This window comes from Rhinolophus ferrumequinum, chromosome 12 (genome assembly GCF_004115265.2).
Source record: "Rhinolophus ferrumequinum isolate MPI-CBG mRhiFer1 chromosome 12, mRhiFer1_v1.p, whole genome shotgun sequence".
NCBI lineage: Eukaryota > Metazoa > Chordata > Mammalia > Chiroptera > Rhinolophidae > Rhinolophus > Rhinolophus ferrumequinum.
Window position 1 is genome coordinate 45,469,839 of NC_046295.1, and position 25,453 is coordinate 45,495,291.

General features: G+C 41.0%; 1 protein-coding gene across 4 annotated transcripts in view; it reads right to left on the minus strand.

The window, feature by feature from the left end:
- Window positions 1–25,453, minus strand: part of TLE1 (TLE family member 1, transcriptional corepressor) — an 84,057-nt gene that overhangs the window by 27,874 nt on the left and 30,730 nt on the right. For all 4 annotated transcript variants that reach the window (XM_033123273.1, XM_033123271.1, XM_033123269.1 and 1 more), the window contains 3 exons: window positions 13,498–13,702; window positions 12,748–12,764; window positions 1,046–1,162 (listed from right to left, as the gene is read on the minus strand). In XM_033123273.1, coding sequence (XP_032979164.1) covers window positions 1,046–1,162; window positions 12,748–12,764; window positions 13,498–13,702 — 339 coding nt within the window. The remainder of the gene's footprint in view (window positions 1–1,045; window positions 1,163–12,747; window positions 12,765–13,497; window positions 13,703–25,453) is intronic.

The window sequence follows — 25,453 nt, forward strand, 5'->3', positions numbered from 1 at the left end:
ATGGTACCAAACTCACAGGGTTGTTTTAAGAGTGAAAAGAAACAATCCATCTAAAAGCACCAGTACTTGGCACTAACTTGAGTTGTTCCTCAGGAAACGTTACCCATTGTTAGCTACGGCGTTGAGCCAGCCAGCAGGAGGCAGAGAAGCCTAGCATGTAAACCTCCACATAGCCTGCACACCAGCCAGCCAACGGCAGACTCTTCTTCCGTCAGGAGCAACGTGAAGTGGCCTAATTCAGCGTTGTCCTCTCATACTGTTCCTGAGAATGTATCCATCCTGAAACAGACACTTGGAGACATGCAAGGAAACTCCAAGTTATCTGACAGCTGCAACATTTATGACCCAAGACAGAGCCAATGGCCATTTGGCTTGGTTTGCTCTCCTCGTGAATGTGGTTTCAGCTAGATCTGAGTCAACAGTCCTTAATCCATCAAGCGGTCACGTGGTCTCATCTGTAGGGTCTGAAGTTGATGCCTCCACTGTTCCTTCCATTTTTATCACGGACTTACATCACTAAACTGCTCGCTGTGAAAGAGGATGAACTCTGCCTTAACACCAAGTACGAGACTGAATATATCAGAAGAGCATCCAAAAAGGTATTTTGTGACACCAAAACTCTTACTCTGATTACTTTAGCAGCACAGACTACCACATTTGCAAGGAGCAGGACAAAATGAAAATGCAGGCCCCTGTTCAAAACTGAGAATTTGAAGATGGCTGAGAGAAGAGCGTGAAAACCAAGGGCAAAACGAGGTTCTTTTGCCAGCAGGGTCCTGTGCAGTGGCTCAGGCTGCATGCCCATGAAGCCAGCCCTGCATTGCTGTAAGACAGAAAGTCTAAAATTTAGTACTGAGCCTGGCAGAAGTATAAGTTACAGCTCGAGAGGGAGATAAAATCCTGCAATGTACGAATCTATCCTCTTTGTAGGATTATTTCAAGGGATGTGGAATTAGCACTAAGGTCTTAGAGTATGCTTGTACACTCACTTAGAAAATAAGCAAGTAAGCAAACAAATATTATTTCAAGTCCTTTATTTACTTACATAGTGACTGGAGTCCTTATCATCCACCTTTCTTTTTTTGATGTCATTGGAAAATTCAGGACCATTTCTGCGTTTATCTGTGCCTCTTAGACTATCTGGGACCAAGAGGGAATTACTCTGCAAGACAAAAAAAAAAATTAATCCAAGATTTCTTCCCAGGTCTCCCTGGACACATGAAAACCCAACCTGAATGTAATAGCTTGTTTTAGAAAGGTGATACCTACATGGCCTTTCATTCCATCTAATTCGTCTCATCTGAAGACTTGGATGGCAAACATTTATAGAGCTTTAAGCACTTAAAAGGGAGACCATGACTGTGCATTCAAACTGTCCAAAGCCCAGTGGATCCTTTAGGCCCAACTCACTTAAAATGTTCTGTTCCGTTTACTATTAGAGAAATGGGAGCTTGCTGTTTATCTGAGGGTGTGCTTTTATTCTTTCCCACTGCAACTTCCTGGTCAGGAATATGAATGGCCTGAGTAAAACCTGATATTATTCTATTAGACATATTCTGTGATGGCAACAGTCAACGTGGGCCCCTCTCAAAAGGCACAAAGAGAATATAGGTGGGATTAACAGCAGGGTTTCCTACAAAGCAAATCAACACTTTCCACAGCAACAATGAAGGAACCCTTCTGAATTCCTTTAATTTATGATTGAAATAAGATTTGATGTTCCTTGCCAAAAGCACCGAAATTTAAGACCCAAAGAGGGAATTTCAGCCAGTCAGTGAATCTTCAACAGCCAGGCCAGCTCCCACACAAAAGCAGGAACAAGGACTACTAATCTTTTCCACAAACCACACAGGATACTTTCATTAGCCTGTGCTGAGTATGAACTGCTGACCCAAAGAAAAGAGGCATTTTAGATATTTGGGGGTCACGTGACATGATCTGACAGCTTTCAATTCCCATCTCCCTGGGGGCTAAGGCGTCAGAACATGTTACAATGAGTTCTTTTAAGTGTGGGATTAGCATATGCAAGGGGGCAATTTGTTCAGTGATGTGTTACTGCCTGGAACAACGCTGAACGGCTGTGCAAAACCCTCCTTTCACAAAGCCCAGATAAACCCATTCCTGAAAGATGTTAGAGAACAGGGAGGGGGGCCCAGGGCCTAGAGACAATTATGTTACCTTTCTCTGCCACAATTTAAAAAAAAAGGGTCTGGGGGAAAACTTTGCATTAGACCACCTCTAATGCAATGGTATGTACCAGGAGCAAATCTTTTATGGCACATTTTTAACCACCGTGGGTCTTCATTCCTAACCAGCCTGCAGTAATAATCAGCCAGGTGGCTGGCACTCAAAGCTCCTTAGTGACAACTGTGGACCCCATCATGGGAGTATTTCCAGCTCAATCACACACAGAAGGAAATCAAAACTAGGGACCAGAAGGCAATCTGAAGTCTCTTTGCCCACTTCAGGGGCTGACTATGAAGTGAGCTGAGCTTTCATTCGTGATTGCTCAAGCTAGACCAACGCCAGGAGGCTTACCGAAAAACAAAAGCAAGGACCAATGTCATTAAATACAGAGAAGTTCAGAGTACCTTCTTTAGCAGTGTGAGGGCTGAAAGGTGAACAGGCTGAATCTCAGAACTAATTACCTTGGTAAATGGCTGCTAAAAACTAACCCCTCAGACCCAGACCCACAGCCTGAGACAACAAAAGTCCTGCAAAGTGCTACTACCATGCACTCAGAAAAGCAGACCCAAGGAGGGGAGCAGTAGCTTGCACTCGAGTATAAAGTGTCCAAATACAGCTGTATTACAGACTGTATCAGCCCCAAAGTCTCCTCTTCCAGGCTCTGAGCAGAAGCATTTCAGGGCAGGGCTGTATTGTACTCAGTGTTACTTCTGCCCACGTGCCCAACAGAACCATAGAGTTGGTGTCCACTGGCAATTTTTACGTCTCTCATCACAGTATCGCCTTCATAGCCCTTCTGCTGTACCTAGCACTGGGCATCCAAACCTCATTCGGCCATTCAAAGAGCTTTTCAATGATCTTATTTTTTTTTTTAATGATGTCAAATGGTACTGCAAACACAGAAGTAAACCACATTCTGTTAGGAACGATACAATTTTTGTTACAAACGATAGAAATGGCTGGACCTGTAAACCAGTCAAGCTTTCACGCCTCCCCGTCTATGTGTTAGAAGTTACTACTGTAATTCCTGCTGCAGCAGTTTAAATGAGGCCTGTGATCCGAATGCGTTTTTAAAAAGCTCTGAAAAGTTCCTCTAAATTTGGGCAGGGTTAGTAATTAACACCCCTGCGTCTTTGAAAATTGGCCCTATTCAAATGGCAGACTTAGACAAGTTACGAAACAAAATGTGTCATACTTTTGATGCTGTAAAACTGATTCAAAACAAGGCAGTATAAAGAGTGTGGGCTGGAAAGGCCTGCGAGAGCCAGTCAGGAGCCAGCGGGTCCCTGGCTTATGCTGCAGGCCCACAAAATATGGACCACTTCCTTTTACCCTTGTTCCCATAAACCTAGTTTTCTGTGTGTCATCACCCCCGACATCTTCCAGTTCTGACGCTGCTTTTACTGTTGTTCATGATTTAAGCCAATAGTTCCAGCCTCATGAACTTCACTGCCAGCAACGACCGTTTGGTTCAATACTGCCTTGGTGACCCTAAGCTTCATGGTTCCTTCATCTGCTCCCCAGAAAGCCAACCAAGAGTGACTTCACTGGTTATTACTGGATGTCTCATGATACTGTAAGTCTTTTTCCGCCATGCTCTGTTTCTTCCTCACATACTATCTAATGGTTCAAGGGTGGAATACAGTCATTTTGATGGTCATTATGAGCCATTTTATACATATTTTTAGAATGAAGAGATTATACATGGGTTACTGCCTGAATATCCCTGGATCCTTCAAAATTTGGGGCTCTGTCTTGATTTGTTCGATTTGGTCAAGGATAAGGTAGAATCACTTTTCACATGAATATTTAATCAACATTTAAGAAGAGGCCGCTGACAAAAGAATAAAACTGAGGGTGCTTCACTTTTAAGTTATTTGAAAAGTCGTGCATTCTAAACACAGAAGATACTTAGAATCCAAGCTTTGAAGAGGCCAAAGCAACCTTAAAAGACATAGTGTCATCCTGCTCATCCCCTCATTTTATTGGAAGGATTCCCAGAGGGGAGGCGACTTGCCTTAAATCAAGAAGCTCTTCCCATTAAGTCAAAGTGCCTCCACTCCCAGAAGCGTGATTTTCAAAGTCAATTTATGTACATGTACACACACACACACACACACACACACACATACACACACACACACGCACACCTTGATTTACTTGGTTGTATGTCCACAAGACCAAAAATATGAACATAAAATTTAAAAAATGAGTATTTCATAGCTTACTTCAAAATGACCTGAAATAGTCCCAAATTCCTGCCTTTGCACCATGAGTCCTGCCATCTATTACCCAAGATTCACCTGAAAAGGGGCCTCAGCGGAGAACAAAGCAGCCCGGCACCCACAGCACTGGTTTCACATGAAGACACTCACTGACAGCATCCCAGAGACCTATTTACCACCACAGACCTCTCTTCCCCAAGTCCACATTTTGGAAGATTTTAATCTACCAAACAGCAATTATCAAGTGAAATTCATTTTTCAAATATTTATTTGCCAAATATTTAATTGTGGATCCCTTTTTTATTTTTTGGATCAGTATGAGAACTAGTGTTACCACGCTGACTGACAGACTCTCATTCTAGCCAAGCAACTCAATGTTTGATTTCACCTTGCAGCTGGTAAAATTTAAATATCTGCCAGAATTTTTCAAACACTGTAATTATTGGGCCGACTTCTATTACACATGTCCTGAGGGCTGGGATTTCCAGACGGTATATATGTCCATTGTTTTAAAATTTTGTTAAGAACTAAACAAAATCATCTTATTTACCTCATGTCTTCTACAAGAACTCAAAATAGGAGTTTTATACAGCCCATGGGGGATATTTAAATCTGAGCAAATCAAGATGTGAAAACACATTATGATTTCAAAACAAACCAAAATTCTAAAACCATGATGATTTTCTGCACCTTTCATGTTGCACATACGAGTATACAGCTAAGTAAAATGATAAAGGGAAACGCATATCCGACCAGTCTCTAAAGAAAAAAGACACACACACACACACACACACACACGGAATGTTCAGTATGAAAGACAGAAAGAGGCCCCAGAAGACCTACTAGCCGAACTGGCATGACTTTCTCTCCATTGTATGTAGAAACCACACATGAAATGACTAGATGAGGTGCAAGAACAGGTAAAACATGCACAAGAAGGAACTGACCTTTCCCTCTTAAGAAAATCTGGAATTCTTTGAGAACATAAAATCTTAGTGGGCCTCTTCACTGGCCACAGGGAAATTGTTCGCTATGACTAATATATGCTTCCTGAGGGTCCCCTCTCCTGGCACAAACAGTGATGTGACAGTTAAGAATATTTATGAGAGTAAGCAAAATAGTTACTCAGAAAAGAAAAAATAGAACTTCCACTCTTAAAACTGGGTGCACCCCTTGAGTGGTCAAATCCAGAGCACAACTTCTTGACTGGTGAACCGTGTTTTATACAAACATGTTCTCCAGGAACGTTCTCCGTCGTAATTCAATGGATGCAAGTTAACTAGATCGTTGGCAGTGTTTGAGTCCAGTAGGCAGAAGTGGACAATACATTCTCTTAAAATAGAGCAAAAATAAACATCCAAATGCAACTATTATACCATTCCCTCACGTAAAAACTTATAATGTTAATAGAAGAGTCTGTTGAATCTTAGAGAGGACTTAGTCGAATCAAAAGAAATGTTAAGATTTGGATTTTGTGTTACCTTTATTGTGACCATTCCAGACAATGTTGTTTTTATTTCATGCTCTGAAAACCTACTCAAGACTAAGATAGAGAGACCCAGCTGCTTCAGTATGGATACAACCCGTCTTTATAGGCTCGTTCTAAGAATTTTACTTTTCCTTTAGCAATTTAACAGTAATAGCAGTTCACGTATGCTGAGATATTGTGGAAGGTAAACTCCAGAAAATATGAAAGAGCAAGTTTAATGAAACGTTACACTGTCAGTGCTACCAGAACACTTGCTACAAAGCCTTCATATATTCTTCATCTATTCAGAGACCTCAAAGCAACTCTTCTGCCAACCAAACCTCAACCTTGAGGCCACCAGCAGCAAATCGGAAAGGAAAAACCACTCATGGATACAGCAAAAGCTAGACAGGTTCCCCTAATGCGAAAATAATGCACATTATTCAAATGGATTTCTTTAGCTGCCATGCTGATTCCCCTAGGGAACTTTCTCTTCCCCGCAGGAAAAGTGTTTGTGTCAGAGGTACAGATTGGAAACTCATGACACCTCATTTATCCTCAGTTACACTGAGGCAATGGGAACCTAATTTGCTAGCACATTCTACACTGACAATTAACTTCTTGGTGAACATTAAAACAATTAGGTAACGACGCACCCCATCACATCTGTGTGCCTTCTCCACTGACACCTGGTACCAATTAAGTCATCACCCCACACTGTACTTTTTTCTGTAGTCCAACTGGTCATTCACGTGTTCTCCCTGACATTTCGACAAGTGAATTTTTTAACCCATAAAGCGAACGGAATCCCTACTTGTAAATCGTGAAAAGTGAAAGAAAGTGGAAATGTGTCCACTTGGCAACCACATCACATCCCAGAAGCCCTGGCTGTAAAGCGGGTCTGCTGAAGGGTACACATCTATTTTCCATTCAGTTTAAATGCAAAATATGGGAAAGAATCAGCATGTTCTTGCACCTTGATCTAGGAACTCAGCAGTCGGATGCAAGTGGGTGACTCAGTCAAGAAGACTCCCAGAAAAGCACACAGCCATGTAGGAGACTGTATACAGACCCAGTGAATATCTGGGCTGAGAGAGGTATTGTATTAAACCACAAGATGTCAGAGGCACCACCCTCTCCATCCCCAGCTTGCCCTCTACCCACCTTCTCCAGGTAAAACAAAAACTTTGGAGCTGACAATTATTTTTAAATAATTTTTAAAATACCTCATGACACTGTTATTCCCCTAATCATGACTTTGGTCACAGCAAAAATCAAACCTGTATTTCAAACTGCTTTTTAAAGCAGGTTTTCGAAGTGCTACTTAGGGGTTGCCGTCCCTCTTCTTTCTCCAGCCCCTGATGAAATACTTTCTAATGCAAAAAAAAGGCCCCGAAACTAGAAAGCACTGGTTCAGGACCTGACTCTGAGTTATTTGGGTATCTGATTGCTCTTACATCCATCCACCTGTCTGTATCTGAAAGACGGGAGATGCAGAGTTTGTTGCCTCCTACGTTCCAAAGGGAATGATAAAATGATTATGGTGCCAAAAGGACAAGATAGGAAAACCTGCTCCAAATGGTAGGCATCAAGTTATTTAATTACAGAACACAAACTAAATATAGAAAGGTTTTGGAGGGAGAAAATAGTGTGTCCCTACCTGTTCTTTGGCTTGTTTTTAGAGTAATGATGCCCTATATTCACTGTAATCACAATGAGATAAAACCTAAACATTTTTCCAGTCACACACAGGCCCCAATATCCACCTGGCGAGTTACGACAGAATCCTCTGCCTGTTAGAGGTACACACCACTCCTAACAATCTCGAAACTGCTGGGGCTCTCTTTTCTTCAGGGGTTCTCCCTTCTCATGACAGTGATACCAATTTTCCCAGAGGATCTATTTTTTTTCAGTTTTCAATTCTGTCAAAAGGAAAATCTGCTGAGGCACCAGCTTCAAAAAACAGTGTTTTCCACTGTGCCTAAATATTGAACACTTCAGATGACTCAGTTTTCTCCTTTATTTCCAGAAAATTCCTTGACATGTGTCAGGTCAAAATAAAGTCATGAATGTTTAGACGAATATTCCTCCTCCTACACCCCCTCTACATTTGACGAATTTGATTATCATGAGGCTGATCACGTTCATAAGAAGCGGAGATCAGTTTCATGGTCCCAACACCCTAAAAAACATCGGTAAACTGCCAGCCTGTCACCTGGGCCCTAATTTCCATGACTGCCTCACTCATCGTATTTTAAAAAGGAAAGGAAACCACAAGTAACTTCGTTGGGCATGCCTAATAAAGCATTTATTATTGTGCGAGCAGGTACTCAGGGGAGACATGCCTAAAGGCGTGCTATGTTATGTCTGACGACTTCCTGCTTGTGGTTCCTAAACCCTTAGCCACCACCAGCGCTTTGTCGGTGAGGCTAGGGGAAGGCTGCAAAGGATGATAAACCTTGCCTGTGCAGCCAGAATTCCTCTGGGGTCTGCCTCTGTCCAAAACAGGTGTTCTTTCTTCTATCACCACCACCCCTAAGCGGCCACAGTCCTAAAGAGCCACTTGGAGCCAATGTGATATTCAAAAAATAAAATTTTAGAAAAAGACCAACAATAAAGTATTCTCCAAAGCAAGCCTTCTATTTCCTCCTTGCCCTCTCTAGTACTGTGTTGTCTTGAGAAAAAGTGATGAGTGGTCCTGTTCTCCCTCTGCCAATTAACCAGTCAAGTAGAAGAACAGCTGGAGAAAAGACACTACCTTACATTAAGTACAGTGATGCTTGTCATAACTGCATTTAAGTAAGTTCTAAATATGAACCCGATAATTTTAGAATTACGGGAGTGACAACATGGTCCCTCAGAGGGACACAATCTAATTCTCCACCACCATTAACTACGTAAATACATGACCAGAGGCACCCGAGCTCGTTGAGCTTGGTGTCTTACTGATAAAATGATGGTAATAGTACTGTTAGGACCTCTAATGTAGGTGAATTGTACTTGAACTTTTCTGGACCAGGAATCCCTTTTGAGAAGTTCTCTCTCCCCAGAATTATGCAAAAGAGCACTCTGCATACAATTTTTAGACAGTTCAAGAACCTTCTGAGGCCCATCTCTGAACCTGGCCTAAGTCCACAGACGAGGAGTCTCTCCCAAATACCACCCCTCTCATCTCCTCCCTTTCCACATATTCCATGGGTTAAGTAGTTCAGTGCTTTTCAGTCAACAAATATTTGACTGTGTTATTAAACGACAACACTGTAAAATGGCAATAAGTATATGTAGTGCTTCAAGCAGTGCTTGGCACATAGTAAGTGCTCAATAAATATCTGTTAAACAAATAAGTATCTAAACACACATTCTCTATTTTGCTAAAAGCCATACAACTCTTTGTCAATACTCTAATTCCAGGTCTTTCTCGTAGACTTATTTAAATGACAGTCCCTTTAATTTAATGCAATTCATCTTTAATTAAAACATCTAAAGCTTTTTATTACCGCTGAAGAAATAAAAGCCTTTGTTAGGTCATTTCGTATTTCTTTCCTTAACAGTATCATTCTGATAGTAGGTTTATGCTAAAAACAACAACCAAGTTTTGCAAATTAGAAAAATAGTAGTCAAATCTTAATTTAAAAACAACAGCCATACAGCAAAATAAACTTCTTCGAAGTTACTAGCTATCATTCATCTCATTCAGAAAAAGAAACTTTAAAAATAGTGTCTATAGTTTCAACTCTGTTCTTAATGCTTTCATTTCCTGGGTTTTACTTACATTAAAACAGATTACATTAAGGCTCACTTGTTTTCCAGCCATAAAACCTTACACTATCAAGTGGAATAATTTTGTCAATAAAAATAAACAAATACAACCTATGAACCAACTAGTTTTGGACTCACAGACAAAAATCCACACACACTGACATTCTCTCTCAATCTATATGATTCCCTGGGTTTTGCACTGATATAACTAGTATTTGTTTAATACAGAAAGAAGAGCAGGAAAATATAAGACCATACACCATTCTGGAATTTTTCAGATCTCCTTAGTGTTCTTAAAGAGTTTGCTCCGAAGATGCCTGACATTCCCAGAGACCCTAACATATCTCTTTGAGGACTCTCTTCCTATACTTTGTCCAAAATAATGTTTCGCAACAGAAAGAATGCTGAAGGTGATGAGAATCCAGCTATCCTCTGTTAAACCAGGCATTAATGACATTTGCAAACATCTAAGATAAAGAAAGACACTCTCGCCACTACAATTTTTTATTCTGGAAAATAGTTATTTTTCAATAATAACGTTAACACAATTAAATTAAGTAGCTCTTTACCTGTTCAAGTGATTTTAAAATGTTTTATTTCTAATTCTGAAAAATTTCAAAATATATAACCCCTATAGATGAAAGTTCTTTGGGGTCATCAATAATTTTAATTTAAGGGGAGATCCTGAGATCATAAGATATGAAAACCACTGCCCTGTAGCAACTGCCCTTAACCCCTAACTGGGTGCGGAAAACAAAAAACAAAAAAGCAGCATTACAATCAAGTGACCTTATCTGCCAAGTAAAATCTGACTTCATAATTCAAACTATTTTATTAAAGAGATTAAGTATTATAATATTTTAGGCACTAGTAGTACATATTATCTTATTAACTATTGCTTCTTATTTCAATTTTACACAAAGTTTGAAGAGCTAATTAATTTTATATAACTGGTAGAAAATCCCATCTACGTGGACAGTGAACAATTCCTCTCTAGACTGAATTAAATGTTTGTTACAAATTAGTGTAGTTTTCCCATTTTATATCATCACCAAGAGTTTTCTGTAATAATTAGGCAAGAAAAAAATATATATACTTACTCTGAAAACACTCACTGAAATTATCATTGAGACTTGTCCAAAATTTGATGTGAGAAAGGAAGCATGCAAGTAACGTTAAGTAACCATTTATTTTATATTATTTTATACAATGTTTTATGCAATGCATTTCAAGTAAAAATTTATGCAATTTTGACTTGAAAGTTCACTGACTGCTAATTCACTCAACTTGTGGACTTAGAAACAATCTACAGCTGCCTGAAATTCAAGAACTCACTTCCCCAATGAATTAAGTTCTTTGCTTACATTTTTCACCCAAAAATACAAATAGGAGGTAAAATACAAACAGGAGGTTATTATACACACTCAGAAATACAGAGGTATGAAAAATGCCTCTATTAGCTGAAGCATGCAAACCTCTACCCCTCCTGTCCTGGCATTTCATAGAGGTGCATACAATAGTACCCCTTCCACAACTGTCAAGAATTTTTACCGAAACTTTCTACAGTCTATCTTTTAGTATAATATATTGATTGCCTCTCCTCAGTTCTTTGAGAAAGGGCTTGTGATGTATGTGCCTACACATCTCTAACTACACATGCATTTCCTATATTATTACCTTTCATACAGTAAACAACAAATGAATATAGTGATTTAAGGTGAAACAAGAGTACTGAGAACAAAAAGTTAAATAAAAGTCTAAAACCTAGAATAAGTTCAATAAATTAAAGCACGCAGCAGACACGAGGACATGGGCTCACCCAACATCCTCTGCCGTCTATTCTCTGGTCCAGGATTAAGGTTTTTAATTTGACACTCTATTGAATGAACATAGCAGAAAAGATGACAATCTATAGGGACACTTGAAACAGCAAAAAACATAAAGGTCACCTCCATAAATCAAAGTCGGCTTACTTAGGTTTATACTTTAGAAGTAGTGCATATTTTATTTCCTAGCTATCACTTTATCTCCCCCCAACATTTTCCAGAGAAAAGCTGTAGCACTGGAATTTTAAACCTACCTACCCCATCCTTTCACCAGCACCCCGTTCCCCTGAACACATCCTGTCTCAGAAGAGTTGTTAAAGTAGCTACTCTTGTACATGAGAGGGGAAAAATAAAAATCTAAACATTTTAAACTGAAAAAGATTTAAATATCTTCCCCCCAAACTCATAACAAAAAAATATAAAAATGATTTAAAAGTTCAGTATTTTGTTTTTCAACCATAGTTAGATTTAAGATGACCAAAACGATGCCTTCTTCAGAAAGGAGCAGGAAATGAGGCAAAAAATGTAGGTTATCGTTACTGAAAAGGGGCCAATTTCTCACTTTATTTGCTCCACAACATTTGAGAGATGCATTTTTAGATACAAATCTCCCCACAGCTAACTGGCAGATACATGTACAGATCAAGTGTGCATTATGTAAAATGGGCAAGATTGAGGCAGGTGAAAGATGGCCTCTCTAAGCACAGAACCCCCATCCACTGAATTTCCTTGTTTCTAAGAGCTTGCTCAGATGCTCAGTTCTTTGGTATAAAATAAATTTAAGTTCGAGTTCACACTGCAAGGACAATTATGAAAAGAAAACTAGATATGGAAACCTAGCAACTAAGATGCATTCACAGAGGATAACGAATGGTTCAGGTAGAAAAATCACATTACTAACCAATTTCACATATGGATTGTGACCTCTTGCCTATAAAACTGATTTTAAGATAAATATGCCTACTCTTTTAAACTACAGGCAACCTGGACTCAGAATGCAACAGTAAACGTATTTTTCAAGTGCGTCTGAGGCACATACAGATCATAGCAAACAGCTTTGTCCCCAAATCATGTCGCTCTCATCTAACAAAACTTTTATTAAAAAGGCAAGGGTGAGGAGGATAGTCTTTTTTGTTTTTTGTTTTTTTTTAAGTTTAAAGAAAAACCAGGTCACTGAGACAGGGATGAATATGTGCGTCTGTGCCTGTGTTTAAAGAAAGACAGCTTGGGACGCGCTGCAGGAAGGGGTGTGTTTACGTGCAGCAGGCGGTAGAGTACTTACTGTGCCCGGTTCTCTGTCTGCTCCCGAGGTTACCAAGAAACGCACAGACATGCCCGTTCAGACACAGAGGCAAGAACAGAAATAAAAAAAAGGGGGGAATAATTAGAACACAAGCCCCAAACAGTTTTAAAAATGGCTTTTATTTATATAAGTCATTGCACATTCCTAATACAGTGATTTCCTGAAAATTACAGTATTTTGTAAACATAAGATTTACAGTTTAACCATACACAAAGCCTATTTTTTTTATTTCTTGACAGAATAAATTACTTTTCTTCAAAAAATTAGTCAAGTGCAATTTTGCCCAATATTTAACGCATACTAGAATTAAAGCCTATGAAACTAAGTAGTAACAGATGCAATTATCAAACCTCTCATTTGAACACATTCACTTTCAAATTTAACTTCTTATTTCGCCCCATTTAACAACATTACTTTCTTTGAAAATTACCCAATTAAGCAGTTAACAGTTTTCCATAATATGGTACAGGCCACTGGCATTAACTAGGCAGTTGCCAAGATGTCAAGATGCCTGCAATCTAAAGAGACTGGGAAATCTACAGATGCCCAAGTTACACCCTGAGAACCTCCAGGGTGAACTGTGTTTCAGTGGCCAAGCTGTGTGCCAGGTCCTCTCAGCTCACTGTTTGCTCTCTGCATAGGGTGGGGCTCTCTGCAGCAGTGCACACAACCCTGCAGCACTGCATGAGTGCGAGGAAAAGTCCTAATCTGGCTTGCCCGGCCTCTCACCTCTGTGGTGCTCTGCATCATGGTGCTTCTTGTCATCTTTCATTGCCAAGTGAGACTGCCCACTCAGAGCACTCGACAGCGCCAGAAGGCCGGCGCTGCCGCCCAGGGGCGGGATTCCAGGAGGCTGAAGTCCTGAAGGGTGAGGCGTTAGGGGGACTGGGGGTCCGTGGCCATGAGACAGATGCTGAGCTTGCAACTGCTGCTGCTGTTGGTGGTGGTGAAAGAGGGCAGGAGGGAGAAGAGGAGGAGGTGGTGGTGGCGGTAGCGGTGGCATGGGGGTGGGGGAAATACAGATGACATGAGAGGATGGAGGAAACAACAGGTTTGACACACACGTGAAGAGAGCAAAAAGGGAAGACAGAGGGAGGGAAAAGGGGAAAAAATGTGATTAGCACTTTCATCAAAAGATTTCAACTTCTCAGTTACCAGATAAGATACAATCTTCCCCAAATATAATCCTCAGACCTACACTGTCACTTTCTGGCATAACTCTGCCCCTGAGAGTATAGCTGCTTATCATCAGCAAGCCTGGCTTAGTAGGCAACTCACATGTTAGTTCCATCGCTAAGTGCCTCCAGGGATGACATCCAGGATGCCACTGAATCTAAGATGCCATACATTTTTAGATTTAAGACTCATCCTGTTTTCAGAAAGGTTAAAGTCGTGGATATGCATCTGATAATACAATAACGACAGGCCTGAGTAGTCATCAGTTATTGGGTGACTCCATTTCACCCCAGCATTCTTGCGTTAACTTACCACAATGGTATGATGAAACAAAGCCCAAGTATTATCTTTAATTCACAGAACTCAGAAAGCAGGAAGAACCAGCATCCCTTACACACCCCACCCGCAGGCACTGAGTGCCCATCTCTCACTAAGCCCTCACAGAGCTGTGAGGAGGTACTGATATTCCCTTTTCTCAAAAGGAACCAGGCTCGAAGTGTTGAGAAAACTGCCGAGGTTCCCCTGCAGGCAGGAGGGAGGAATCCCTGGAGGAACGACCCGCAGGGCTGCGCTCCAGCACCACTGCACCATCACATACAGTGGGGAGCCTCTGGGGGCCACGCACGGGAGAGCGGGAAGAAACCTTAGCTAAGGAGAAGCTTTGTTTATCCGTTCTTTCTCAGAGTTCTATGCCCCAAACCCAGGCCTTCAATGGCACAGAGGAAAAACATTAAGACCCAGAGAGGCCAAGAACCTTGCCGGGAACACATGCCCGCTAGTCCTGTGAGGCACCAACCACAGTGACCCAAGTCCCCGTTCCCAAATGCCTTCGTTCTATTGCTTAACCCATTCCAGAGATTACAGATCTGTTCACATTGAAAAGTATCGGTGCTCTCATATGTTATATTTAAGAGCATGTTGTAGGGAATGAGAAAGTAGCCAAGAAATGGCCCTTCGACCATAAATCTGGCCACATTTCAGCTGTCCAACACAAAACTCGTTTTTGATGAGACAGTAAAAACGATTAAAGCTCAATTTTTAAGGTGTAATGTTAGGAAATTCTTAAGATTCTGATTTGTGCTCACTTCCCTGGGACTGAATTACTCGTTTTATTTATTACCCCCTTGCGTGTACTGAATATATTAAATCTTCATGCCAGGTCTTCAGTAATTTCCACCCAGACCACTGATTTTTAATTGACTCCTAAATATGCTTCCCACCCTCAAGAGCAAGACAAAACAGCATCTTAAAAGTAGAAATTGGTGTCTACAATCATTTTATAGTAAATCTTCAACCACTACTAGCATCTTTTAAAAAAAACCTGTCAGGGCCAATGTTCTCTTTAAACTTCCAGTTCTAATTAGAGGGAAATTGGAACAGGGGGCGAGGTCCAAGTGGGCAGCATTAATAGTGTTCTCAGAAAGTATTTATAAAACTACTCATTCGCCATTTGAGATCATAGTAACAATTTCTTTACGCAGAAAATCACCTTCCTGTCATCCCGAAGACACTAATTCTTGCTCTGTCACCTTTTAAGAGCTCAGCAATCGCAAGACATAAAACTGAAGAAGCTGGCAGCAGAGTCACGGTCCACTAGGCATGCTCATTAGCACTTAATTAGGAACTAGACACCTGCCATAAGAAATGTGCTCGGAGAAGGATGAGGACCAGGTCGGCCCTACCAGCAATTACTATCATTACTTGGAGAGTAAGAGCTATGTCCGGCTTCTGGGAGGGAAATGCAGCGATGCATACACAAGTGAGTGCAACAGGGTAATTAAGCACGGCACTGACTAAAAGATGAGAGAGGCTCAGCAGAGGGAAAGGCATTAACTACAGGGTGGAGGTCACTACCCTATCACTGCTCCCTGCACGTCCCTGCTCCCCCCAAAATCCAGAAGCAAGTCACTGAAAGGCGACATCAGGGTTGGGGTTTTATGTCAGAGCAAAAGCAACATTTGGATACTCAAGGAAGTGGATTTTCTACCAAATTTAAGTTAGTTGTTAGAAAGATGAACTGGAAAGCATACTCTGATATGTTACTGAAAAGAAAGATTAATCAAGGGGCTTGCAACAGCTGTGAAGCAGACCGCCAGAGAAAACCCAACATTCAGGCTGATATCGTCAGTGGGGAGATCCAGAAGCCTACCCGGCCGTGGGTAACTCCACCTCTGCCGTGCTCTAAGCTTCCCCTTCAAGAAATAGCTCACTGTTCATTATTAAAGGCAACTGGGTTCCTCCGCCCATAGCTTGGCCATCTTGAAAACTTCTTCTATTTTTTTTTCAAAGCGAAACCATTTCAAAACGGAAATGAGGATACTGCTGTCTCATTCTACTTCTTTATCCTGCCATGTACAGCTCCCAGATAATATGTATTTTAATATCCAGTATCTTGGCCTCAGCTCAGAACACACTTGAGGCAGGGAAGGTGGGCATCATGGCTCCCATTTCAGATGAGGGTGGTTTGCCACGGGACTCAGCCAGAACGATGACTGCAAAGCTTTGTTCCCTAGAACAGAATTTCTCTTGGGACGGCAGCAGCCCCGTCAGGCTCATAAGGAGGTACAGAAGGAGCAGTCCCAAGCAAGGAGAAGGAAGAGGGTGACTTCTTGCTCCAGCAGAGACCTCACGTTTCTCTTCTGAGGTAACGAGAAGCTGAAGGGCATGCAGTACTACAAACTCACCACTGGACATTTACCCAGAGACATAAACCCATTTGCACCGTGCAGAAGCAGCAGTCACGGACTGAAATTTGTTCCTAGGTTTACAACTCAAGAGTGCCAACTCTCTAGCCCCCACTTCCCGATTCTCTGTCCCTGTTATCTGAAAAAGGACGCTATCTGTTCCAGCTGTCTTCCAAGGAAGCTTATAAAGAATCAAGCCTAAACAGAGAGAGCTCTGGCTTCTCTCAGCAGAAGATGCTTAAGGGTAAGAAGTGTCATTGCAAAGATAAAGTATTTATGGAAATGAATAGAGGGCCCACATCCTGGAGAGTGAAACAATTAACTCCAAAAGAGCAGCCCACCTGCCCCATGTGTCCTTGGAAGAACAGTTTTTCTCCACAAGGCTTACCTGAGACAGATAATCTAGTATCCATCACCTTCACCAAAAGGAAAAAAAAACAAAACAAAAATAAAAAACATGAATGCTACTTAAAATATGTATTTTAGAAAAAAAGTGATACTGACATTGCTATAAGGCCAACAAAACCTAAAAAAAACTAATGGCTCTGCCAATTAGAGAAGTTTACATGCATCAGTCCTCTATAGACCCAAACTTGAAAATGTCATGGGAAACTACTAAATCTTTCTCAACAAGACAGCAAGGGTGGGAAAATTCAACCGTCTATCCATTCATTAGCTTACACTAATTAGTAAACTTTTTTTCTTAAGTTAATGCTTTTAGATTTATATAGCACAGAACACACAAGCAAAACAGTTTATACAAAGCTATCAGAAAAAGCATTTTTTAATGAGCAATGGTAGTTTTTAGAAATACAGTTGAATACAGTTTGAATCTAGTTTGAATACAGGCTATCAAACTAGACCAGAAGTTTCTCAAACAGAGCAATTTTGACACACACCCCTTTCCCCACCCCAGGGACATTTGGACACGTCTATAGACATTTATGGTTGTCACAACTGGGGATAAAAGGGTTAGAATTCTACTGGTATCTAGTGGGAGAAGCTAGGGATGCAGTTAAACATCCTACAAAGCACAGGACAGCCCCCCGCCACAGAGAATTATTGAGCCCCAAATGTTAATAGTGCTTAGGTTGAGAAATTCTGGTCTAGATCTAAGCTGGAATTCTGTTCCATTACATTAAAATTCATGCTTCTGAATGCTAGGGACTTGCCAAATTGTTGCTTAAAAAATAAATAACAAGCCTGCCTTGTGGCTCAGGTGGTTGGAGCACCCTGCTCCTAACACCGAGGTCGCTGGTTCGATTCCCACATGGACCAGTGAGCTGCGCCCTCTACAGCTAAGATTGTAGACAACGGCTCTCCTTGGAGCTGCGCTGCCATGAGCAGCCGGAGGTTGGCATGAGCTGCTGCAGGCTTCCGTGTGCTGCTGTGGGCTACCATGTGCCGCCATGAGCAACCGGTGGCTAGCCTGAGTGGCTGACAGCCATTGTGAGTGGCCATATGCCGGCGAGAGCTGCCGTGAGCTGCTGTGAGCAGCCGACCGACGACTGACTGCCTCAGCTGGGGGAGCGCAAGGCTCATGATACCAGCATGGGCCAGGGAGCTGTGTCCTACGCAACTAGATTGAGAAACAACGGATTGAACGGGTGGGGGTGGGGGGAAGAAGGGGGGAAGCAGAAAGGGGGGGGGGAATAAAACTTTTCAACATTCAATTGTTCACTGTCTCTTCATCATATCACCATGGAGTACGAGTACCTTGTCACACTCAAAAGAAAGGGGGGGGGCGGCGGACGGGGGGCATCTGCTTCCTAGATCTGACTCCACTAACAATCTCAAAATAAAACAAACAAAAACTTCACATTGTGTAAAACAATTTGGAAAGAACTACACTGGGAACTTTTACATATTGGTGTTCTGGTGCCTCAGAGGTGATTACGGACAGGTTTAGGTTGGAGAATAAGATGAATGTACTTGCTCTTACCTAAACAATGTGAATAGGCTGGGAGTGAGACAAGTATTAATAAAACAAACAGCAAACTCTGAGTTAATGATACCGAAAACCCACAAGGAATAAAGTAACCTCATCCATGTCAAACAACAGCCACGCATTTAGAATGTTAATTCACATTCTACCTAGCACAGCCTGGATCAATTATGTTACCATAATGAAACTGACTTTTGCTGTTTACATTCAGAGCTTTAACGTAATACTGTAGTGTTTCTACATTTTTGTTTCTAAAACAGGTGTAGCGTGTGTTTTATCACCACAGAGCTCTGCCTCTACAACTGGAAAGGGCACCCAGAATGAAAGTGACGGCCCGTGCCCACCTCGCCCTGACTGGATGCTAAGTTCCTTTTCACCAACCACTGAATCAACTTGAATTTCTGAACTTTCACCCCATTTATAACCTCAGAGAAAACTATGTCACACAGATCACAAACAACCCAACCAGAACTAAAGCCATGCCCCAAATAGCATCTCTAATGCTAAAAGCGTGACAGTAAGTGGCATTTATAGCACTTGGTATTTAAACACGTTTAAAGCAGAAAAATGTGAAAGTAGCATTTGTTGACAGTTCTTTCCAAATCACTCTTACTTGATTTCTGCTATTTCCCTGTTCTTTAAAAACACTCAGTTCTTATCTTGGGAGAGTGCAGAAAAAGAAAATTGGTATGCTACAGTAAACAAGTGGGAAAAGTGGGAAACAGCTGTGTGGCAGCAGAAAAATCAAGGACACTACTCCAGGAGTTATCTGAAAACCTCCCATTATATGAATGGCCTCTCCCGTGAAGAGGGGAAAGGGTGATAAACAGGCAGAAACTGCTTCCTGGGGCCAAGAATTCTCAAGCCACTTGAAGACAATTAAACAACAACAGCGATCCATTGAAAAGCCCCATCTCAATGCTGGAGCACACAGAGAATGACAGAGAGAAAAAAAACTAAGGCCAGTAGGAGGAAGGCCTAAAATTCTGAAAAGGATCTGAACTCTTCTTTCTTCTTTCTGCACTTCAGCTAATCCGTACAGGCCACCTCAGCCTATGTCATCACGGACTTGCTCCATCCCACCTGCCCGGCCCTGGATGACTGTTACGGTTGTTGACAGTCACCAGAAAGCCCTGGGACTTACAGGCCTAAATTAGCATAAAGTTTAAAAAGTCACGTTTATTTAGGTAGTTACACTTCTAAAACCACATAGTTTTGATGAAAAGACGCTCAATATCATTAGCCATCAGGGACATGCAAATCAAAACCACAAATGTGATACCACTTCATATCCACTAGGATGGCTAGAATCGAAAAGATGAAACAACAAGTGTTGGAGAAGATGTAGAGAAATTAGAATTCTCATCCACTACTTTGGAAAACAGCCTGGCTGTTGCTCAAAAAGTTAAACACGGGGCGGCCAGATGGCTCAGTTGGTTAGAGCGTGAGCTCTTAACAAAAGGGTCGCTGGTTCGATTCCCACGTGGGCCAGTGAGCTGTGCCCTCCACAACTAGACTGAAGACAACGAGCTGCCGCTGAGCTGCCAATGGGGCGGCCGGATGGCTCAGCTGAATAGAGTGCGAGCTCTCAACAACAAGGTTGCCAGTTCAATTCCCACACTGGATGGTGGGCTGCACTCCCTTCAACTAAAGATTGAAAACAGTGACTGGACTTGGAGCTGAGCTGCGTCCTCCACAACTAACTTGAAGGGCAACGACTGGACTTGGTTGGAGCTGATGGGTCCTGAAAAAACACACTGTTCCCCAATATTCCCCAATTTAAAAAATTTTTTTTAAAAAATTGAAAACGTTAAACACAGAGTTACCATTTGACCTGGCAATTCCACTCCTAGCAGCTATAGACCCAAGATAAAACATGTCCACATAAACTTGTACACAAATGTTCATAGCAGCATTATTCTTAATAAATAACCGAGAGGTGAAAACAACCTAAATGTCCATTAACTGACGAGTGAATTAAGGCGTATTGATACAATGGAATATTATTCATCAACAAAAAGGATCGAAGTACATCCTACAACATGAATAAACCTTGAAAACATTATGCTAAGTGAAAGAAGCCAGGCACAAAAGGTCACATATATGATTCCAGTTATGCGAAACGTTCAGAATAGACAAATCCAGACCAAAAGACTGGTGGGTTGCTGAGGCTGAGGAGAGGTGGGGCAAGAGGACTGACTGCTAACGGAGATGTGGAATTTGTTTTTGCAGTGTTACAAATGTTCTAGAATTAGGTAGTGGTGATGGTTGGACAAGTCTGTGAATATACTAAAAACCACTGAGTTATATGCTTTAAAAGGGTGAATTTTATGGCATGTAAATTATGTATCAATTTTTTTAAGAAAATGAATTGATGTAACTCATAAAATGGGGTGCGCTACTCTCTCTACTCTGAAAGGGGGTCAATAGCATGCTTTTTCCAATAAATCAAGTACAAATCATATGAAAATAGGTGGGGAATTACAAAAGGAAACAATACTTCAAATATTTTTCTAATAACTAAAAAGCACTCTAACTGTTCAGAAGAACTTCCAGACATTGAAACCAAGCCCTGCATTTGTCAGAGAGATACCTAGCTGTACTTTAAAAAACTAACTTGAACCAAACAAGTAAGGGGAAGATGCATAAAAAACTTTTTTGCAATACTGCTCCTTCTCTTTTGAAAATTAATAAAACGACTGGAATGCAGGAATTTAAGTGGAGGGTATGTCATTAAACACAAGTTAGCAGAGCTAGAAGATCTATGTTTGTTGTAGCCATTTCGTTCTCTCTTCTTGGTAGCAAGTTATGCATTCTTCTCCTGGCGTGAATTTGTTTTATACAGAAACTTGCAGCTGGGTTATTGATGGGCTTTCCAGGGACTAACTGCATAGTCACAAGAGTAAGAGGCTAACCTCACCCTCTTCAACTTCACACACTGAAATCCTACAGACAGCTGACAGCTACAGCCAGAGAAGAAAAATACTCCAACATTTTGCTAATCCTTAAACCAATCATCTCGTGCAACAATGGGGAGCCCTTTAGGTCTACAACTCAATCTCTTACAGACAGAAAGGCCGCTGCTCACAGACACATCAGGAGCTTGTATTCACAGCCATTCCCTACACAAACATGCATAGCCGGACATCCCAAAATAACTTACACTTCTTTTATTCCATACTAAATTGCTTTAAAGGATAGGGAATTACAAACTTGCCTATGAAGTAGGAATATACGACTCGGACTAATAATTGGAGCCCCAAACCTGAGCCCCACATGCCTTGACAGAAGTTACATTCACAGAAATAAGTCAGACTATCTCCAAATAAATAAGGAAAGAAAAACAAGGGTACCTACATTAACACCCAATTTTTTGAGTTCCTGAAGTTCACAGGCATTTGCTATGGAAAACTGCTCAAATTTTCTTACACCCAACATTAGCACTGAGGCGGCTACCAGAACCTGGCATTCTGTGGTCTGGGAAGGACAACCCCCACTCAGTAGGGACACTGATGGAAGTGAACTGGTTGTCCGAGGTCACAAACCTAAAAAGTGGCAGTGCCAAGTGTCCTACTCAAGTCCATCTGATTCTCGGCCCACATGTTGCCCTAGGTTACGCAATACAAATGCTCTTAGAAAGATGAGCACACAGCACCACAAAGTTTGGTAGCAGACACTTGGTTAGAAACAGATATACAACTTATGCAACTGTTTTCTTTAAAAGAGAAAATCACACTCTGCTCTTTTTTACTTTTTAATCAAAAACCAACCATCTTTCCTGAGGAGGTGGGGGAAAAACTGGCTGAGAAGAAGGACAGGGGAACTTCCTGGGATGAAGGAAACAATCTGCACCCTGAGAGGAGGAGTGTGGTTACAGGGGTCCTTCAGGCACCCAAAGGGATCAGACTGTACATGTAAGATCTGTGCATTTCACTACATATAAATTATACCTGAATTCAAAAAGAAATCTGTACGTGCAGATATGTAGGTATCTAAGCCTGTACCTATATGGTGGTATCTATTAATTATGTCATGGAAACCTGATTAAAAGATAACATTAGTTATTTGGAATTCCAAATTAAACTAAAATTGATTATTTAGGATCAGTGCAGGTAGAGCGAGCTCTTAATTCCCAACTCCCCAAACAGAACAGTGGGCAATGATCCTGAAGAGTCCCTGCTGTCAATTTTCTCTGCCTACAGGCAGCCATTACCTATCCCACAAATACAGTGTTACATCATTAACTAATCTATTTCATTTTGAGCCTTTTTAACTGAATTCCAAATAAATAAATGAAAGTCTTTGAGGGATGCTTAAATTGTGGAGACTATTCTGATGTAAAAAAGTCAAAATCTCAAATGAGCAAGTTCCCTTCACCCAATGAACTTGTTTTCCAAAGCACGAGTTGTGTGTCAAAACAAACAAACCCTGTGTCTATTAAGATCTCCGCCTTATTAAATACTCTTTCTATTGTTGCAAGAACATAACACGTTTAATGGCAAAAGAACAAATGAAAACCAAAATTCAAAAAGTAGGGCTGCAGTTATTATTCTGCCAATTATCAAATTTGCTATCAATGAAAGCTATTAAAAATTGTAAAACAAAAACATTTCAATAGTGTCTCCAAATATCAACAATCTAAGAAACTTATTTTTTCTTACATACCAGTAATCTATGCAAGTTGAAGGCAGGTGCTGTGATGGAAGAGATTTATAATTCAGCTTTCCGTCAGATATGAGAACTAAGTTTTTTATGCTGATAAGAAATGGGCACCATTAATTCACTCAACACAAATGGAAAAAAATATAATCTCTCTCTTCCTCCTAACAGAGCATCCACGGTCCCAGGACACAAGCTGCATTTACCCAGAAGCTTAGTGCCCTTGAGAAGATTTAACTTCTTCCAGGTTTGCTAAAGAGAATTATCTGCAGCCCTGTCAAGCAAGCAGTAAGCGCCTTGATTGTACCTTAAAGGGAATGAGAATGTTTCAGCTCATTTGCATTTTAAAGGGTACTCTTTCATGATCTTTCACACTTGTAATAGATGTCTAAACCGTTAAATTACTATTTCTTTTCTTAGCCTGAAAGTCGATGCAGACGAAGAGCGTGGCCTCTCTCATTGTTCTTTACCCTAAGTTGGTCCCTGAACAATACTGACAGCTGCTATCAAACCGGGCTGCATTTACTCTGTGCGCAGCTGCTGCTTGTAAGAACAGACAGCCTCCCGGAGCCTCCTCCCCTCTGGGGAGACAGGTTGACACACTGCATGTTCAATGAAGGGGTACAAAGGTCCACTGAATTGTCAACCCAATTTTATGCTACTTCGATTTTCGAGGAGGCACGCAATTCCTTTCAAGCAAAAATCAAGCATGTGCCAGAGCATGAAACTTAAGGTGCGGGATAATTATTGATCACCACAAACTTTAAAAGAGCCTCTGACATAAATTAATATACTGATGCAAAAATTACAATTATAAAAACCACACATGCCAGTATGCTAAAGATATGCAATTGGCATGAAGTCTTGTGCTGGGCCCAATTCACTGATTTGGGTTATTGTTGCTGCTAGCAGAGCTAATCTGCCTTTATAATCTCAACAACATGTTTCCTGGACTAAAGCCATTCATAAAATTAGCGGTTCATCTTCCCTTCTAAAATGACCTGCTATTTTTATTTTCTGATTCTTCTCAAAATGAGTATGACCTATAAACATCTGGTTAATACAATTTCCTCCTTTCTAATGTGTCGGACGGGGCAGTGCCTTTGAGCACTGAAAAATATGAGTTCTACTACCAAGAAATGATATGTAAAAATTTAGAGCCCATCAGAAAACAAACATGTTCCACAAAGTTTAACTGGGTACTTGAGAACTACTTTGCATATATTTTCCTTTAATCAAAACAGGCTTTTTCCATCCTCAGTCATTTGGGTTAAAAAATTCTGTGCTCAAGCTACAAGTACAATTTACTATTAGTCTTTGCTAATCAAACACGGTACATGCAAAAGTACCAGTGAATATTTGATTTGATCTCTGAAATAAAGCAATTCATTGCACAAGAAAAGGGTACAGAAGGCAGCAGACAAATGCAGATGTAATTGTGTTTTTTGTTGAATGTGATTAGAGAGTCCACTAAGTAACAGTCAAAAAATGTGATACTAAAGGGGGAGAAATGCAGAGTGTGGATGGGGGGAGGGAGGAGAGAATTGTTTATACAGAGCTAAGCTGTCAAGTGTAATAAAGCAGCTTGAATAAAATTTAAGCTGAAAATCCACTGAAGCTCCCCATTTCAGGGAGGAAAAAGCTATTAAAAGGAAATGAAGGTCACCCTCCCAGTTTATTTCACCTAATTGACTGCCAATAGCTTACCACAGGCAACCCGACTGCAGATCTGCAATTGAGAAACTGATGAAAGGAGAGTTTTCAAGCTGAGGCTCATTCTTTAATCCTCCTTGGCTCTTATGTTTTTTTCTCCATCTCCAGTTGGGATGTAATTTTAAACCCTGATGGATTAACTGGTTCCATTGTCTATGGCCGTCATTGGACTATGGCACTCTTAATCCGTACAGCAGCATGTCTAATTATCATTACAAAGTGTCTGAGGAAACTATAAAGACCAGCAGGGCATCTTCTCACAAGCAATTAACATAAATTGATAAATGAGTGATTTGAATCCGCTCAAGGCACTCACATATGAATAAAATCAGAAAGGATGGTCCCTTGTTTCAGCTACTTCTTTCACTTAATCTGGAAGGGCAGAAAACCTGAGAACCATCCTGGATTCTGTAGTGGGGGGTGGGGGGAATGAACTCATGCAGGGGAAGGACCACACGATTCACCAGGCTCATTAATGCAGAACAAATAACTTGTGATTGACAGCCAG